Genomic DNA, 20,326 nt, shown 5'->3' on the forward strand with positions numbered 1-20,326 from the left:
TGTTTCCCAACTGTACTTGACCAATTCATCAGCAAAGATATAAAACATCTGGGAGGAGACGGTAGGGGAAGGGTCGAAGAAATATGAGAAATTGTTTGTTGACAGCTAACAGAGCCATATATAAAAAATCTCCCAATTTATTCTGAGAGCAAACCATATTGCTTTCTTTGTTCATCGACCTAGTAAGCCCTCTTCAGTATATAATATTTTTTTCTTCCTTTTTGTCTCCAAATGTCAAGCCGCACAAGACTTTCATCTCCTCCTGCCACTCCACCAACAACCTTTCCCTCTGTGCACTGGAGAGTGAAGCTCAGGAAAGAATACCATGATATATGTACCATTCCATTAGAGTCAATGGGCCGGTATGGTCTTGGTTTCTGCCCCAGCAAGTCCTCCAAAACATCCAACAATATAAGTTGTTAATTCCTACCTTTAAATAAGACCCAACAGGAGCGTTTCATCTCACAAGTCACAGGAGCGGTCCTCATATCTAGACATAAGAACACAACAGCTGTTGGGAAACGGTCACAGTTTGGTTACGTTTGATAACAACCCATCCTTCCTTACAAGGAATTGGGCACTCTTATACTTTGTAACTATCGTGTTTTAATCCCGTAAAAATCACGGGAGCCTACTGGAGGGCGGCGCCACTATAAGTTTTAATATGAGTCGTAACCGCTGCTTGAGCAAACAATCTATGAGAGCGTTTTTAGATGAAGGACGGTGTCTTCTGACCAAAAAAATGAAGATGTGCTGGTGTAAAAAGGTTACGTAAATTCCCTGTTACCTGGTGGCTTGTACGTGGTTAGATTCCCTGTGGCTTCAGCTGACAGATTAAACTTAAAGACCATGAAAAGCAATTTTCTCGATCGTCTTTTTACTGTGCAACCTGTTCTAACTCCCAACACGTTAAATACTGATGTTTGATCAGTGGCTCTCAGCGTCACATACCGACGTAAAAATCACCCTTTAGCGCCTGTATGGAATCCACCAGCAGCTCGGTCACGGCGCTGTAAGATTAAGTAGTATTAACAGCGACAACTGTGACGATTGGTATGAAAGACCAAAAATCTGCCTAGGGAGATTGGGGTGGGGCGGTGGATGTTAGAGCTCGATCGATATATAGGTGGGCCGATATTATTGGCCAATCTAATATTGGCATTTCCCGAATCATATATCTGTTTCGGCATTTAGAGAGCGTCAAAAAGTGGCATCAAGAGGTCCGAACGCGAAAGCGGGTCTAAATGTGAAAACCAAAGAACGCTAAAGGAGAATTTTGCGTCGGTAACAAACTCCAAAGGCACCTGACCAAGCGTTGCTTTTTGATACGTTGGGAGTGAGAATGTGTTGCAAGTTTGACCAGGTTATTTTACATGATGCTGTTTTGGTTCCCCCCTTGAATGGAGTTTTTCACCAATAGACGCTTGAAAAATTGCAAACAAATATTTTTTCCCCAACTTTGTTGCTTGGGCATGCATACATTTAAGCAGGCACCCATGCACTTAATCATGCAGTCAGACAGCATGGTATTTTAGCGCAATTTTTACAAAAAGTCTAAACGTATGCATACCGAGAATTGCAACAGCATTGCTAACACAACAGTTTTAGCGCAGGGGGGCATAAGGCTGCAAAACTAAGACACAGAACCAATCACAGACCCGACGAGCGAGTCAGTTAAGTGAATATATCACCCTGTCCTTGTTTGTCTCTTTTGAATCACATTAAGGGGGAAAAAGCTGCTCACACACTGTGTCTGGGAGAAGTAATTAATGCTTTTAATGTGGGCCCGTCCTTGGCTGCTGTTCGGGTCCTGTACCACACAGGTCTGTTTGACCCTGTCTCACTACAGGGCGCCGCCAAAGTTTGGAGGAGAGACCCGCAGCTTCAAAGCTGATACTCCGTGATACTGAAAATAGAACAGAGCTACTGTATGTGAGCGAAGGGGAGGGGAAAAAGTGCACCATATGCTCTTCCTTCTGGCTTCGAAACAAGATGATCTAATTAAATCAAGTGCTAAGTTTTACATGAGCGGGACAAAGCTTCTCCTGCTGAGAGAAGGTTCTACGTCGTTAGCTATTCCTTTGGGCACAGAATTCATTGATTCAATGCCAAAAAATATTCCACAAATCCCTTGCATGTCCAACTACACTGAAACACAATATGGAAATGTGTTGTTCATGTTCATTTGGTAAACTTTAATCTGAACTTTTTAACAATTTTAATTCTGGAGACATCTGAAAATCTTCTCAGGAATTGAATGTATTGCCATCTTAGCGGTTTGAACCTCTCATGACAATAGCATCAAGGAAGCACATGATTCATTCTCGCATGCTAATGATGTCTGCTGACACCCATTTGAATAGGATTCTAAATATGAACCAAACTCATGTGTTATTTACCTGCATTTCTGCAGGGAAAACATCACCGGCTGTGTGGCGTATTTACACATCAAACATCTCCCTCGCTTGCCCGCCACTGCTTTTCTTTTTTTTGTTTTCTAGTTTTTCACTGATGCCCTGCCTTCTACTTTTATCTCTGGTGCTACCTCCTCTCAAAGGGCCAAATTATCTTATAATCTTTGTTTTATCAATCTTAAAATAATAATCTTGAAATTGTTTGTTATGCTCCACTGTTTAAAATTGAATGAATGCAATCTCACAGAAGAGACAGACATTGCTGCAGTTAATAAACGTATTCATGTTTATGGTGAGCTTCAATACTTGACTTTCCAAGTATTCACCAAAATGCATACAATTCTGGAGCCGGTGGCCTCCTGAGCTTCTGCACACCCCGCACAGGTGTTGTCACTTAGCTGATTAGACCTCTCAGCACTGCGTGGGCGGGTACACACTGTTCCTGATTGACACCTGCCCAACTCTCCTGGCAATCTTTTGAGATCCTTTTTAAATATAAATATCAGTGAAATGTCTTTGTTTTTAAATGCTTGGAGGTTTGTGTCCTCAAAACGCATGGCAGTTACCCAATGTCAACCTGAAAAAGGGGTTTAATCAGCCTTCATAACTCAAACACTTGTGTGTGAGCAGGGGTTTTGAAACAAACTTAATGAAGATATGTCCACAGCCTCCCTAAGGCTACGTTTACACGTGGCCGGCTATTTTTAAAATGGTCATTTTAACCCCTCCAGTTTCAAAAATGACTTTGTGCACCGCTGTCAGTTTTCAGAAAAGTGTTTGGTTACACGTACCTGTGTCTCTCTGTATGTCGTCACTTTCTTCAAGAGCATGCCAAACCTGTAGGTGGCAGTGTAACGAGAAGCTCAATGCCACTCTAGCCAATCAGAATCCCAATAATAACAACAGCAACAAATCACTTCCTCGGCTGCCTAAACCTCTGATTGTCTCAGTTTCCATGCAAACATGAATAAAAGATTTCCAAAATCTCCACTCTGGCCGGTGGATTTATAAAGACCCGTACTAAGAGGCAAATTCTCGGTTTTCATGTAAACGAAGGGAACTGTTTCAGTTTTTCAAAATAAACAGGGCCTTAATCTGGTGATGCAAAACACACTTTCCCTGTACTCTAAAACTTTTGACTCCCTACTACAAGTATGCCATGTACTTCTAAGTATCATTTCTTGGACATTTTATAAGATGATTCTGTGTAAATTAATCATAGCGATGTGTGATTTCTTATCACGTCCAAATATTCTTCATAAAGTATAGTTTTACGAGACGCCATCGTATTAGCCCTCTAGTGTGCGTAGTGATTAAGATGGGAGAAAGCAGGAAGTCAAGTTTGTCCCATTTCAAATCGGTTTGAAAAATCCAAAACTAACGGCAAGTAATTTTAACTAAACAACAGAACTACGTCACCTTCTGAGTCACATGCGCTTTTACGTCATGTATGTATGCACGGAAGTGAAGTAAAATAACAAATGTACTGATGTTATCTGTTATCTTTTTCTAAACTTAACCAAACAGTTTGTTGCCTAAATCTAACCAACATGTTTTAAACCGTGGCGGTTACATTCAAATTTCAGGATGGAAAACACACGTGGGTTGCATTTCCTGCGCCCGGTGGGGTCTTATTTATTAAACGCTGGGTTGTATTAGACGGTAGGAACAACCAACCTATGTGGTCTTTTGGTTAGAAGGACTTGTTTGTTTTACATACAGATTTTTATAAAACGGTTGCTTGCAATTTGAGGGTTTTTCTTCACTGGTTGAACAGACTGTCTCACATTAATGACTTGCTATGAGGTTGTTACTGCTCCTTATACCTTTTGCATCATCTAACTGGATCAGCTAATGACTGAGGGCTTGCAGCTGTAAGATGGTGGGGGGAGTCCATTATTACAACACATTAAAGATGGGTTGAGGCGGGCATGTTTTTTTCTGCTGTATTCTGTCTTTGCTAATAAAATATGACGAGAGGAATCGGAGCTCTTATACCAGTTTAATGAGTGCAGACTGTTTTGAGTTGATGTGGTTAGATGCATCGCACACATGATTACCACATTTACCCGTACATGGTCATTTTGAAAAACTGAGGCATTTCCCTTTGTTTGTGCCCTTTGTTTACCTTCGCCTCTGAAAACGATTCTTTCTTAAGAGATTTCTGCCAGAGATTTTGAAAATCTTCATTTGCACGTTTCCATTTAAGCCGAGACAAAAGGAGGTTTTTGCCGCCGGAGAAGAAGTGATTTGTTGCTGTTGTTGCTATTATTGGGATTCTGATTGGCCAACATGAGCTTGAGCTTCTCGTTACACTGCCACCTATAGGTTTGGCGTGCTCGGGACGGCATTTATACACGGGTACGTGTAAACAAACACTTTTCTGAGAACTAACAGCGGTGCACCATGTTTAAAGCTGACACAAGGTTGTGGATGGTCGTGAGCCCCTTAAGTCCATCAGGTGTGTCACATTACAATCTGCTTGGCAAGGTGCGTCATCACTACTTGATTCAAAATAAGAATGGGGGCCAGAGATCATAACTGCTAACCATTAAACAACATTTTCGTTTGAGTCACAGAATGGGGACAAAAGTGTTTTGTAACATGTCAGTTTTGGATCTTCAGTAGAAAATGATGTAGATGAGGCTCCAATGTGACACAACAGCACAAAACCCAGCAGTGATATTGGAAAGGTGCAGCCATGTGTAATGTTTGGGTGGCCAGCCTATAATTTTATTAGAAAAGCTAAACATCTTGAACTACAGTCACTCCTCAATTGGAGCGGAAAAGCCTGTTATTAATATCCCAATATGACAGCCCGTGTTGTAACACTATCTCGTCCTCTCTCCCCTATCTGATTCATATGTAAGTAGGTCAGTGGTGCCGGGGCCCGGCTATGAATGGGCTCTGTTAGCCGAAGATCCACAGGCTCAAAGCAATTACACATTAACACAGGGCTCCGTCCCAAATTTCCCTTTTAATGTATTGACCCTTTATCCCTACCCTAACCAGCATGGACCACACAGGACTCCTTGACATTTAATATGTAGACTTTTATGTACTATATGTGTGAATTGATATAATACTGATATACAGTATGTCAGTAAGGTTTATTTATTTGGCACCTTTCACAGATACAAAATCACAAAGTGCTAAACATTTAAAGGTCCCATGGCATGAAAATGTCCCTTTGAGTTGTCATTAATATGAGTTCCCCCCGCATGCCTATGATCCCCCAGTGTCTAGAAATGATGATAGGTGTAAAAACCGAGCCCTGGGTACCCTGCTTGGCCTGAGAAAATGACAGCTCAGATGAGCCGATCTGAAATCTTGCCCCTATGATGTCATAAAGGGCAAAATTTCCTCCCCTTTCTTCGCTTTGACCACCCAGAGAATTTGGCCCACCCATGAGAGAGGAACATTTTGGCTTTAAATGAGCAAAGTGGCAGTTGGTCAAGGATGTGGTTCAGGATCAGACTCAGGTTCAAACATATACAGCTGAGACATAGCCATAGGTTACCGGCTGAATGGGGTTTGTTTTGGATCACATTAGCTTGTTTGTCTGACTAGCTAGTAGTCCTTGCCTAGGTACTTCACATGTGCGACTCCCAACAAAAATGGGAATGAAGCGAGATGCCTCACTCTGTAGCTTAAACAGAGAGCTCAACACACAGGGTAAAAAGAGGAGCTGCAGCAATTTGGAGTACTACTGTGGAGTTTTTTTTTTTAAATAAACCATGAACACCTATTGTGGTATAACCTCTAAATACAATTATGAACCTGAAAATGAGCATAATATGAGGTCTTTAATCCAAGTCATATTCTTCTTTCATCTTTTCTTTAAATTGAAACAATCATCTACAAGGTTTACTACTGACTCAGTCTGCATTTCCTTAGAGTTACTCTCCCCTTTCTGGAAAATCCTTCCTTGACAAAGTTGCTGTTCTTTGCTGAAGACAAAACGGCAAACTAGCACTGCCACCTTTCTTACAGGATGTGAAAAATGTCCTTACATGTATTTGTAGTACTAAACAATGGATAATAATAATTTTCTGGTAATACTTTACAAAAGAGCCATTCTGCATAATGAGAACTTTTACTTTTGATTCTTCAAGTTTATTTACCTGATAAAAAGCATGCTTCTGTACTTTTATTTAATAAGAAAAGGATCTGAGTACTGAGTCATTGAGCAGCTCAGTTATGCACACTTCAATGTTTGGTTGATACATTTGCTCCGCTATAAATTCACTACTTTTCTCCGAGCACATTTACATGTCCCAAAGTGACCTCTTCACATATCCTGAATCTGCTCTTCTGAAATGTTTTACAAGCATTTTACACGTAGGGGCTGTTGTAGACTTTTGAAACATCACCTGTTGACATAAATGGACAGAGCTAAATCCCTAGCTGCTATTTTTTTTTTCTTTCTATCTTCAACCCACTTTGATGATCCACTCATCGCCCCTGCATTGTAAGTAGGTCTGTGCTTAGATGAGGAATTAGCTTTCCCGCTTTGGTTTCTGCTTTACTCACCGAGGACGCTGCCTCGGTAGAATTCATGCATTCTGATCGTCCTATATCCCTCCTGTAAACACTGCATTAAATATTGATCATGGCATCATGCACATCACTTTTTTTTTGTTTTGCTGTGCTAGGCTTAATGTGCACTGTGTGAGGTTTACTGCTAATGAGACAGTTGAAGTGCTGCAAGTCATCTTCACCACCAAAGATTTCATCAAAGCTTAACGATTACAGATATTGAAATTAGTGGTTCATGAGCGGGTTAAAAAAGCTGAATTTAGTTTTAATGATCACTGATGAAGGTTTGCATGAAATACATAGCAGAGGATTTATCACACATCCCATCGTATCTATATTTGCTGCCTGATCATAATGCGCTGCAGGCAGTGTAGAAAAAATAAACACGGAGTGAAAAAAGTAGGCCTACGTACAGTAGATGTCCAAAAATGCCTAGCCAGGAAGATTCTTTAAGCAGTCTTTTTTGGTGGAGGCATCAGTGGATGACTGCATGTCCTATCATGGATGCAGCCTGAGAACTTTATTATTGTGGAGCATCTGTGGAGCAAGAGTTATTTCACACTATTAAAACATATGTGATAGTGCAATTAATAGTAGCCTTACCTGTTATTCAGCAACAGACATCCACTCATTTGTTCAGGGTTTAATTAGTAAATGCATTCTCTCTCTCTCTCTCTCTCTCTCACACACACACACACACGGTTGTTTACATGAGGATGTTATATTTAAAAGATGGGGCCAAACACATCTTGAAAGGCTCGGTTAAAAGAGCTCATATGTTGTGTAAATCAGCATGTGGTAAATGAATAACCTTTTGACAATAACGTTTGTTTTCCTGTGTGCATGTAAAGAGGGGGCCTCTTACACTTACACACTATGGTATCATTTAACATTTATTTTTTTATTTTAAATAATACAATAAATATACTACAAATGAACATTGGCTTTGGTAGAGTTACAAGTTCATCATTTTGTCTTCACTTCACAATTGTGGCCATGACCTTTTAATCATCTGTAGCATGGAAAAAAGGGATGTATCCTGATGAATAAAACGCGGACTGGAGAACATGTCACTCTACAAAATTGTAACAAGAGAAAAAAACTTTACAATTTCATGCATACAGATAGGTTTTAATGCTTCAAAAGACATACAAGAGTGGATGGCCACAGTAAACTTGAATTTATTGACATAAAAACCAATATAACTTCTATCCTCTTATCCTTACACAGGTTTGACAAAGACTGTGAAAACAAACAGACAGACAGACAAACGGAAATCTATAAAATAAAACGAAACAAAACAATGGCAACATCACTGCTGGTTCTAGAAATTTACAAAAAATTGTTTCTCCTTTTTATTTGATAGGAAAGTGTTAAATTTGGATGTACTGCATCACAATGAAAAGTAAAGCCAAAGATCTACAAGCATGTTATCTTAACAGAAATGGTTCAAGTCACATATTTGAAGATAACAATTAAAAAAAGGAAACAAAACAAACCTATGCATGAAGGGCTGTAAAGATTCTGTGGTAGATACTAGTGGTCATAAGCATAAAGAGTGCATAGTTTGAACAAAGAGCATAATTACAACGAGGGCAAAAATAGTAGACCAACAAGCAGTTATTGACGCTGCATCAGCCAACGCTTTCATCTGGCTAAGTGACCTGCTTCTACTGTGGGTAGACCACAAAATCGAGTAAAAATGTACTTTTCAAGTTGTTTGCCATACAAAGAAAATGATTACAAGCCTCCATGGCCCTTAAAGCTAAACATATACCTGAAAACCTTTGGTGAATGGGTTAGGATTTCAAACACCGGATCAAAACTTTGGACTATATCCCTTTCAGTTTCTTTGGCCCAATCACAACATGTCCACTTCTCAACTCCATCAGTTTGATGTGGCCCAGATGATCCAACAGCAAGAGCTATAATTGCAGCGTCTTAGAGCAATGATATGCAAAGCCAACAGCAGCACCTTAGTTTGCTCACGTTATTCCGTTTGGTAAACGGTTATCCGTGTGCTCCGCTGAAGCAGAAGATAATATACGCCGCCATGCTGCATTGATCTGTGAGTGAATATGTAGAGAAATGGCATTCAAACACCACTGCTGAACATTAAAAAAAGAAGAAAAAAAAGACAAAGGGATGCAGCAAAGATCCACCTCTGTTGGATGTTGTGGTTACGAGAGTCAAGGGGCTGCTGGTGATGGAACATCGTCATCACAAATTTCCTTTCATTCAAACAACACAAACTAGAAAAATACATAGCACCACAGAAGAGAGGAAATAGCACCTAGGTTTTGATTTCTTTGTGTTTTCATTTAAATGTGACATCATCTCCCACTGCATAGTCGGATAGATGAGTATTTGAGGGAAAAAAAAATAGAAGCGGTTTATTAAGTTAAAGACATTACCACCGAGGTGGGTGTTCTGTTCAGAGGGCACAAAAGGAGGAATGTATTCTTGTTTTTTTTGTTTTGTTACGTAAATCAAACTGTCACATAATATCACAGAGCTTGTTCTTGCCTTTTATTTCCATTCTGTTCTTAAATTACAACAAGGTGTGCTCCACAACTGCAACAAGACAGGACGCCCCAATTTATATATTTGTTTTCAATTTACAAGTCGAATTTTCGCAATTTCGGTGTTATCCCCGTATCCATCGTCTGCTACCTCAATTAATAAAGTCACATGCATGTTTTGAAGCCAGAAGCAATAAACTTTACCAGGAAAAATATACAAAATGTACTTACAAACATTCAAATTATTTATATATATTTATATATATATATATATAAGGTCCATTCCAAGGGAATGGGGGAGAGAATTATGCACAAACAAAGCTCCCATAGTGAATGAGCAAAGAACAAAAACAAAAGACAAGTGGAAAAGCCAGGGAGATGAGAGAAAAAACGAGATTAGAACTTAGAAAAGAAAAAAGCCAAATCAGAATGAAATGCGACGGTCTGGAACGACTGCGGCTCTCAGGGTCGCCTTCGTTGTTTGGGTAACAGAGAAAAGGCCTAAATCAAGTGTGATGACATGGGGCTAGGGTTGCATGTGTGTGTGCGAGTGTGTTGTGTAGGAGGCAGGATCTGACATCCAGTTTCAAAACTTGCATGTGATGGAGAAGGCACACTGAGGTTTCAAGGTTTTTTTTCATTTTCCTCTATTCCTATAGAATTTCACCGTATGCTCAACTTGATTTCATTGTACTCATACTTGTTGCTTTATGGAAAAAAAAGTTACTTTTTTACAAATAGAATTGTCCTATTCTTTTTCAATTGTTTTTTTTTCTTTTTCTGAGAAAACAAATATATGCTTATCTTTCTCCATGTGTTCAGTAAACAGTCTTAGCCAATGAAACAGACAGGGCCCACTTCAAATCCAAACTTCTGCGTGGAGCCGCCAAAGTCGTTGAACATGATGTCCACAATTGGCACCTGTTCCACCTTTGGAGTGTTGATCTCAAGTACTGTCTTTTCATAACCCCTTTTCGACTGTGAAAGAAGATAAGAAAAACAGTTAGTGTGTGAACAAAATATTCTTCAGAAAAAACAACAACACACACACTCCCGCAGGGCTCTTATTGACCGAGCCACTACAAAGGCAACAGAAACATCATTTTCTGATAGTGTTCATCAAAGGAACCCCGCCGACAACACACACACACACACACACACACACACACACACACACACACACACACACACACACACACACACACACACACACACACACACAGTGCTCTGTGACCTACCGCACAGCCATCGACCACGGCGCGGACGTAGGGGTTGTTATCATAGGACATCTCCTCATCGTTGGAGCCCAGGAAGCGGATGGCCTTGTCGTAGTTGTCCTGTTCCTGGTCGTGCCAGGCCACCGACTGGTAGCAGTTGTATGTCATGTTTTGTCTGGCTGCCGCGCTCAGCAGCCGCATGAAAGTCATCTGGACCACGCTGATGGGGTTGCCCTCCGCATCGACGTAGGAGAGCTGCAAAGAGGAACACAGATGGAGTTGAACATCTAAAAAGACAGTAGGATAAAGGACCAGTGTAAAAAATAAAAAAAAAACAAGAGAAAGGAAATCCTGAATATCCTATAAAGATTCACCTAACATATTCATATCTATACAGTGCAATGTTTTTGTCTGGGAGCCATGTTGGTTACATTTATGGATAAGTTGTATTCCGGTTTTACCGCTGTGTTTGGAACCTAGGAGGTATTTTTCTCTATCAGAAGATAGAGAGTTACTAAACGTCCATGCTCTGCCATCAGAACAAAACTAACTTGTAACTAACTAATTTAAAAAATCTTAAACAATAAAGGGCAGCATTTTGACCTAATCATTTTTCTTATTGTCAAAATAAAATGATCAAAACCAAACAATGTGTGAATACTAAATACTACTAAATACTTTCCAACATACCTAGCCTGTACATGGCACTCATCTCCAAGCCCATTCATTCCTATTGATCTTCATCTCCAAAGGATCCATAAATATGTGTTGTATATAAAATCATTTTAGTTAGGAGCTGGGCACTGTAGATCTAGCAAACGTTACTCCAACAGGAGGAAATACTGCATTTGTTTGACTATTTTAACCCGCGGATGAATACATATTTAGTTGACTATTGACTATATTTACAGCAGAATGGTGTATATACAGTTGACTATGTTCACAGTAAAGAAACATGTCAGCAAGTGCAACTGTATGGCTCACTGATGGGTTTTTTAAAATAGTTTTTGGACAACAATTGAGCTCTCGTAACATTAGAATCAATTCATAGTTGGTTTTGGACTTTTCATAGGGAATTTTGACAATAGAAAAGATTGAATATTACCCGCCTTTATGCTTTTGATGCAAAGTAATGTGCAAATATCTGCAAATGTCTCCAGGGTGAAGATGAGCGTGGAACAAAGTCCATCTTAACAATGGCTCTAGTGAGGATACTACATAGATTGTAAGAAGGGCCCAGAATATTCCCAAGGTCTAAAGCCTGGAAGCTATGCTGATGTGCAATGCTTAATGTGGGAAAAAAATGTTGATCTGCCATCAAAGTACAAAAACTAAGCATAACTAAACCCCTCATTGAAATGTTGATTTTGTAATTATGTAAAATATGTAATTATGTAAAATATGAATATGTACCAGTCACGGTACATGAAAATGTAATTATCTTAATAGGAAATATGTTGCAGTAATGATACGTTAATTGCCTGGTAATTAACCTAGAATCAACCTCGAATTTAGCTTTTTTCTGCCCATGTTACATTAAACAGAGAAATGTTCAATAACGCTGATATTAGTGCTGTGTAATCCTGACTGATGAGATGGCGGGTTTGGAACCAGTCACGGTTCAGTTTAATGTCCGTACCTGACTATCTACATACCAACCATCAGCAATCCAATAGATCCACATAGTCGCTTCGTCTTTCAGACAAACAGGACTTACGGAGAGTAGTGCACATGCATACCATGCAGCAGACCGTCTGGATGTGGTCTTACTCGACTTGTTGTTCTTGCACATAAGCGATTGTTCACACACACACACACACACACACACACACACACAGAGTGCCGACACTCAAACTTGACATGAACAGATGGAGCGAATCATCTTCTCCATCTATTTTTGCAACAATTTAGTGTCAATGATTGATTTAATTAGCCAATTAATCACAAGATATAAACAATGAAGACTTTGTTCTGCGATATGTCTATGAGTGTCGGCATCGCGGCTCAACAAAGTGCCACGGTTCTGATGTTTTGATCCTCAGAGTGGCCGGGTACTCCCATCATGCTTTTCTTTTTCTACCCCAGCACTCTTCATCCCCCTTTCCCCTCCCTGCCCCCACGCAGTGTGTGGATCCGGCCCGGCATTGCCAGGGAAACATTACCTCTTTATCATCACAGCCGCAAGTCAACAGTGACTGAGAACTCAGAAGCCCCTGGGGTGGTGACTGAGGGCCTGACCTCTTTCACTCAGAGCTACTCTGCCGGATCTAAGTAATGTTTAAGGGAGGCACTGGGAAAAAAAGAGTGTAGCTGAATGGCTGCAGCAGAGGAGAAGTTATACTTATTTTTCCCTCATTGTGGTGGATAGATGACCTACTAAGGCATGTACTAAAAAAAGGTCAAGTGAAAGAAAGAGACGTGTTAAGTGATGTATTCACTCTCAGGAGTTTTTCTCCAAACTATTAAATCAGCTATGTATGCATATTGCTTCTTGAGTCATGGGAGTGTCGAGGCCCACAGTCACTAGGGGATGCTCACTTAATGTAGCAGAGGTGTCTTAGACTGGATATATAATCAGGAAATTTAAAAAGTGAAACAGAAGTGCATTGTTTTCCAGTTGTTAAACTCCATTAGATGCCAAATATAAAGCTTGACCACGGCAAAGCTTGCCCGTATGGTCCACAAACCTCTCCTCCATTTCCTTGTTAGAGCATCACCCATGTTGTTGGACTGTAGGCGAGTGCAGCTCGTGCTTAATCATGCACCACAATAAAGCAACAACCCAAATGCAAGGTGCCACTGCATAAACATACCAAAAACCATGCAGAGCCTCAGGCACACAGAGTCCAGGCCGGAGCCGGGACTCTGGGACCACGGGCATGGCCACTTACCAGGGAACCTCTCTTGTAGTGACTATACCATGTGCCTGGCGAGTCTTTGGGCCATTTTGCCATTTTGCTCTGTAAAATATAAGAGGCATTCAGGGAAGGGAAAAGGACTTGGGGAAGTCGGGAGTCTGGCTTACCAGTTTACCACGTTTGAATTCACTGAACCAGGAGCCAGGATTCTCCTTTGCCCAGGATGTGAGCCTAACCTGGGGGCATGGATTGACAGAGAGGCAGAGGAGGGAAAAACAGCAGTGTTAAAGAAAGGAAACAGATCTGAAGGAAACACATCTCCATCTTTTTTTCTTCTTCGTCTTCTCCTATTGCTCCTTCTGTTTGACCTCTGATGAGTCTTCCAGACCTGAAACAGTATTCATTTAGACCAATGGTCCAGTGCAGAAAGTTTTAGTAAGCCATTATGCCATTTTGTACAGTACAATCTGTAGCTGGCAGCTAATTGCTGCTGAAAAATTCATGAGTACACAGTGATTAATTACAAAATGATTGCCTGCAAAGAGCTCTTATAGCGAGGCCTCTATCCCTGCTGTGTAGTGTTAGTGCTGTGCAGCCATGGTGCACTAACTTTGTTATGCCATTAAAAGCTGTGGATTGGCCAACAGGGCACGGCTCTAATGATCTCAGCCATGACAATGATGAATTTCTCTATAATTAGATAGCCCGGTTTGATATGGAACTGTCATCAATAGTTTAATGCGTTAATGAATGATGAGCCGGAGATCACTTGGCGCTGGGAGATGGCATACATTAGACCCATGCTGCCTCGAAGGTGAAGGTGACCTGCAGTTGTTTTCACTGGGAGGAATAAATATATTCTTTCTTTGACTTCCTCTTTTTCCAGAATCTGTGATAGTGTGTCTGGCTTTGGGACTGTGATTCTGTACAGTGTAACTATGTGCACTGTAATAACTGTGCCAATCTACGTGCCAACGCCCGTGGGTGTGTTTGCAGTCTCTACGCCAAGAACGTCAGCCCAGGCTTTTCTTTTCACCCTCAACACAAACGAGAGCAGCCCATCGCCAGCACGCTATAAAAAGTCTGCTTCATTATTCAAAGCTTAAGCTAAGTCCTGCTCCTCTGAGGCTTGGTGAGAGTCATCATTAAAATGGCTGTAGCACCATGCTATTACACAACTCCGACTTGTCAAAGACCGTGTTCCCAATGTTTCACCACCCTGCTACTCTCCTCTCCTCCACACACTCATGTATAATGAAGTGAAAATCTTGTCAATGTGTCTGCCACCACCTGCCAAAATGCTTTAGAGTTCCTTAATGGCATTCAATCTAAAAACGGCACTGAAACATTAGTATGGACAAGAAAATGTGTTTGAATGAGGGAGTTGTCTCCCTGTGGTTACCAACTGTCAGAATTAAACTGACATTTAGCATGTTTATAACTTCGACCCCTTTGAACCCTGTTTTGTCATCGGCCACATCTTATTGGTAACAACACACAAGGTAATCTCATGGAGGCTAATTATATTGCTACATGAGCTACAATAGTTACTGTTGCAACTAGCGCCATCTTGAGATGATCGGGTATATACAGTATATGCACGCCGGTTGGTCCCAGATGTGAGGGAAAAAAACAACAATCATTCACTTATCTAGAGTATCCATCTCATGTTAATTTACTGTAAATTAAATCCACATTTGGAGGCTGGAAATAACGGTATTAATACCACATCATCTTTCTAGCACTAATCCCAACCTTTCCGCTTATTTTTCCTCAACCTGACTGTCCATTGTTTGTGTGTGTGTGTGCAAGTGTTTGTGTACACGCGGCCAGACTGACCCCTTCAGACTTCTTATCTGGGAAGATGCAGCTCTCGCCACCTGTGAAGTTGCAGTAAACTTTGAAGGAGTCTCGGGAGCAGCCCTGGTTTGGATCGATCCAGTATTCACCTGGAAAACATGGAGACAACATGGAGAGCAATTAGAGAGTTTTATATATAATTTGAAGCCTATACTGCACTCCCTCAGGCCAAGGCAGTGTCGGACATTATATGGCCAGTGCGAAAAGTATCCTGCCTCATTGTTTACACTTTCAGTCTGTGTTGAGCCTATATCATATTCTGAGATTAATTAGAGATAACAACTGTTTAATAAATGCCTTGCTTAAGGCTAACATAACATAACTTGTGAAACACAATATACAACACACATCTTAATTAATAGTGTGTTTTCTTAAAATCTGCATCAAAAGTGATGACACCCAGTGAGAGACATTTAACTAAAATCAATCTTGGTTTGATAACATCATGCAAAGATGGAACACTTTACAGACATAGAAATACTTGCATTAAAGGGTAACACCCATTTCTTTTTCAACCTGGACCATGTTTTCATATTCTTTTGCGTCTAAGTGACTGATGGGAACACCAGTCTTTGACATTAGTCCAGTATTAAAAGTGCTGTAGGTAGGATTGTGAAACTCCAGGATTTAGCCAAAGAATTTGAACATCAACAACTTCTCAGTCCCCCCACCACCACCACCACCAAATACCAAATAAATATTTAATAAATAAAGTCGTTCGATCCATAAATTGCCAGAAAAGATGATGGGACGTCAAGATATTGTTTACTATCACATTACATTCTGTGGAGAGGAAGGATTAGCCAATAGACCTGTCGGCTCATTTCAGATAGAGTGGAACACAAACCATCGGGGAAATCGGGGTGGCAGAGCTGCAGGTCTTTGCAGGTACGAGCGGGGTTGGTCTGTGTGCCCAGTGGGTGTTTCATCTGCTCGATCTCCAGCTTAAGGGAGTTGAGAGAGCCAAAGATTTCCTCCATGCCGTCGTCGTAGTCCTTGTAGTTGGCATCCGTGGCTGCGTCGTCCATCATCTGGCTGGCATCGATGTTCCTACGAGTTCGGCCCTTCACGTTAGAAATGATGGGGAGCGGGTGGATGACATCGCCGGGGGGGCCCTGTTATGGAGAGAGATTGATGCCAGTCAGAGATAAGAATGGAGATTATGAATTGGAAGGATAAGACACAAAAATGATGACAGAGTAGAAAAGTCTTTGACTTACAGGAGGGCCAGGAGGGCCAGTTGTACCAGTCTCTCCCTTTGGTCCAGTTTGACCCTGAGCAGGACAAATTAAAGAAATGCTTGATCTTAAGCACAATCTTTTGGAAGTGTTGTGATTGATACTTTTTCCTTATCTGATGGGATGCAGCTGTCAGTAAAACACTTACCGATGAACCTTTAGCACCTTTGGGACCAGGAGGACCCTAAAGATACAAAAATGGCAAAGTAATCAATATTGGCTTGGACACTGGCTTATAGGTTACACACATGCTGAAACACAACACATATGATGAGTCTTACAGGTAACCCGGGAGGACCAATGGGACCAAGTGGACCTGAAGGACCAGCGATACCCTAGAGGAAAAAAAGAGAGCGTTACTCCATAACTGATGTCTGACAACAGAAGAAGGTTATTCCTGATGCAACAGTTAGGGCTGGGCAATATAACAATATTATATAGATAGACACTTTATTTGTCCTTCTCACAACATGGGAGGAGAAAGAAATAAGAATTCAGGTCTCAGTGCCGACCAACTACTATGGTAAAAAAACAATTACAAAAACACAATAAAATAAAATAATTAACAAATACAATTTCAGAATAGCAACAAGTAAGTAAAGTGTATATGGACATTGGTATATGGGGATAGACATCATCTTAAATTTTGGATATGGTAGTATCGTGATTTGACAAAAGTGTTGTCTTTTCCTTGTTTTAAAGGCTGCATCACAGTTAAGTGAGGTCATACAACTAGACTTACTCACTGTTTTATCATTTGCCTTTACCCTCATTGAATCCACATTATTGGCAATTATTCATCAAAACTCTCATTGTGTTGATGTTTTGTGAAAGCACCAATAGTCAACTCTACAATATTGCACCAATATCGACATTGATGTATTTGGTAAAAATATTTTTATATATGAATTTTTTTTTCCCATATCGCCCAGCTCTAGCAACAGTATTGACTAGAATGAGGGATATAAACACTGGTGACTTCATTTTGCCTGTACAAAATAAAAAAGTAAAAAAACACCCCAAAGCTGAGGATTATCAAACACTTTCAGTGGGCTGATATTGGCACAGATACTCTCCTACAGCACTCCCAGTCTGATTTTGGCATACAGACTTTTTTTTTTTCTTAAACAAGCGTGGGCCTTTTAACATAACTCCAGTGTAGTTGTACTTACATTGTCTCCTTTGAGACCATGTGATCCTGGTGGACCAGGAAGGCCTCTATCACCCTTCTCTCCCTGTTCACCTGGGGGTCCGATAAGTCCAATAAGACCCGGATGGCCCTGAGGGTGGAGAACAGCACATGCATCATAATCAATACAACAGTCAATACTACATTTTTCTACGATTTTATGGCTGGAGGCAAACAACAGCTCTAATCAATCTGTTGGGAAATGGGTCCATTAGTCCTAGTATTAAGCTACAGCAATGATTAACATCCAAACACAGCTATGGAGGTGGCTCACCTTTTCTCCTTTGATACCAGAATCTCCTTTCAAACCAGGTAAACCAGCAGGACCCTGTGAGAGAGGTGACACATTGGAGAGTAGGGGTGTTGAAATGAATCACGATCGATGCATTGTGATGCGGATCTGGGCGATTCTGCATCGATGCAGAGACAGACCATAATCGATTATTGCCCACTGGTGTTGCTTGCTGATTTTCCGGTCGCCGCTTTTTTATTGCGTCTGCCTTTTGTCTGTTATCTGCAGACTCTGCTACATTCAGGAAGTGTCTTTTTTTAAAGGCAGATACAATAAAAAGGGGACTTGATGAAAACCAACAAATATTATAGAATAATATCGAGGAAGTGACGCATGGTGATGCGTCACGGGATAGTGATAGCGGATTGGAATCCTTGACAGGATTATCAAAATCAAATCGAATAGTGACACCAGTGAAGATTCACACCCCTACTGGAGAGGGGGATTCAGATCCGGTCGCACACATTACTGTATGTGAGATACTTCAGTTCAAAGGGCCAGGAGTCACTTCTACTCACCATTGGTCCGGGAGGTCCGTCCGGGCCTGGAGCACCAGGCAGACCTTGCTCTCCCTGCATAGAAATACCAATTAGACAGTGTTTTTTACCCCCCCGGCTCATAAGAAAAACACGTTTCTATAAATAGAATGTTTATGTTCAGCATTTTATTGAAAACCACTGACGTGCTCCTGCTCTGTAAGTGTTTTAACAATGCCACACAACACAGAGGCATGACTGTGATAAATTGCCGTGACGGTGCAAAACATTTTACTTACAACTGGTCCAGGGATACCCCTGAGGCCTTCAGAACCGGGCTTGCCAGGTGATCCTTGAGGACCAACAGGACCTGTCTTTCCTTGGGGACCTTCCAAGCCAGACTCTCCCTTTTACACACAAAACAGGGTACAATCAAACCATTAGATTCTTGTTCATTTGTTGGGGGCATGATATTGTTGGTTGAGAAAATGTGTTTTTGTTGAATGCGTGATGCTTTACCTTGGCTCCCTTCTCTCCTTGTCTTCCCTCAGGTCCAGCTGCTCCAGGTGGGCCCTATTTGAAGAAAAATTAATTAAGATACATTTTTGTGGAATACAAAGGCATAGACATTGATAACATTTTAAAACAACTAAGACAAAAGCGTACAGGACAGTACTTACTCTCTTTCCTGGTGGGCCGGAGGGGCCAGACTCTCCAGTGGGTCCAGGAGAACCCTAGGTTGAATAGTAATTAAATGACAATTAAACACTTTTCATTTTGTGATTTAAATTGACATTTGTACCCCCCCCAAAAAACTCTTTCAGCACATAGAGTTGTGGTAAAGTAACCCAATCGGTACACAGCACTCACAGCTTGACCGGCCTCTCCATCATCTCCCTTGTCACCAGCTGGACCGTCTAACCCCTGCATAGGAATTAAAAAGAGCCTCAGTCATGCTGCATTGCAGTCAAAAAACAAACAACACAATGCATTTGCACAATGCATTCACTCATGCCATACGTACAGCGGGACCGGGCTCTCCAGGGGGGCCAGGGTCACCAGGGAAACCACTCGGCCCCTAAAAAAAGATTGGTAGAACTTGCATTACTTTCTTTTTTAACAACAATATATGTAGTTTAAGGTCTCAATGTGTCCTTTGTGAGAGGTGAAAGCAGTGGCACTTAATTATAAAATAAAATGTATTTTCGGAAGTCGAAGGTGGAAAAAGACCTACTGGGCTGCCTTTGGGACCATCATCTCCAGGGGGACCCTTAGGGCCGGGAGGGCCAGCTGTGCCAGCCGGACCAGACTCTCCCTTTTCTCCTCGCTCTCCTCTTGGACCCTGGAACAATACGCAGTATGTATGTTATTCTAATTCAGAGATGGTCATAAAAAACGTTCAAAATGACGAAAGAAAACTTGAAAGCAAAATAGAACAGTCTCATTATTCGTTGTGGTCATTGTAGATAAACTGATTTGTAGTCCAGCTATTTACCAACACTGATTCAGTTGGGGGTAAAATTATGGTTGGTCCTTTCATCCTTTGTTGGTACTTATTCATCTTAATATGGAAGAAAGAAAACCAGATTACTCACTGGCGGGCCAACTTCTCCCTGAAGGCCGGGCTCTCCTGTTTCACCAGCATCGCCCTGATAGAAAAGAGAGAGAGAGAGAGAGAGAGAGAGGGAATATTAGAGGCTGAGAGAGGCACATATATTATC

General features: G+C 41.1%; 1 protein-coding gene across 3 annotated transcripts in view; it reads right to left on the bottom strand.

The window, feature by feature from the left end:
• Window positions 1–7,783: 7,783 nt before the first annotated feature.
• Window positions 7,784–20,326, bottom strand: part of col5a1 (procollagen, type V, alpha 1) — an 84,876-nt gene continuing 72,333 nt past the window's right edge. For 2 of the 3 annotated variants that reach the window (XM_034895607.1, XM_034895605.1), the window contains exons 49-66: window positions 20,201–20,254; window positions 19,840–19,947; window positions 19,630–19,683; window positions 19,476–19,529; window positions 19,286–19,339; window positions 19,125–19,178; window positions 18,905–19,012; window positions 18,648–18,701; window positions 18,112–18,165; window positions 17,821–17,928; window positions 16,930–16,983; window positions 16,797–16,832; window positions 16,631–16,684; window positions 16,258–16,525; window positions 15,390–15,499; window positions 13,718–13,786; window positions 10,714–10,947; window positions 7,784–10,453 (exon numbers count right to left, since the gene is read on the bottom strand). In XM_034895607.1, coding sequence (XP_034751498.1) covers window positions 10,307–10,453; window positions 10,714–10,947; window positions 13,718–13,786; window positions 15,390–15,499; window positions 16,258–16,525; window positions 16,631–16,684; window positions 16,797–16,832; window positions 16,930–16,983; window positions 17,821–17,928; window positions 18,112–18,165; window positions 18,648–18,701; window positions 18,905–19,012; window positions 19,125–19,178; window positions 19,286–19,339; window positions 19,476–19,529; window positions 19,630–19,683; window positions 19,840–19,947; window positions 20,201–20,254 — 1,674 coding nt within the window. In that variant the 3' untranslated portion in view covers window positions 7,784–10,306. Of the gene's footprint in view, window positions 10,454–10,713; window positions 10,948–13,583; window positions 13,653–13,717; window positions 13,787–15,389; window positions 15,500–16,257; window positions 16,526–16,630; window positions 16,685–16,796; window positions 16,833–16,929; window positions 16,984–17,820; window positions 17,929–18,111; window positions 18,166–18,647; window positions 18,702–18,904; window positions 19,013–19,124; window positions 19,179–19,285; window positions 19,340–19,475; window positions 19,530–19,629; window positions 19,684–19,839; window positions 19,948–20,200; window positions 20,255–20,326 lie in introns of all 3 variants that reach the window. The other variant, XM_034895606.1, reaches the window with a different exon arrangement.

Source organism: Etheostoma cragini, chromosome 16 (genome assembly GCF_013103735.1).
Source record: "Etheostoma cragini isolate CJK2018 chromosome 16, CSU_Ecrag_1.0, whole genome shotgun sequence".
Lineage (NCBI taxonomy): Eukaryota > Metazoa > Chordata > Actinopteri > Perciformes > Percidae > Etheostoma > Etheostoma cragini.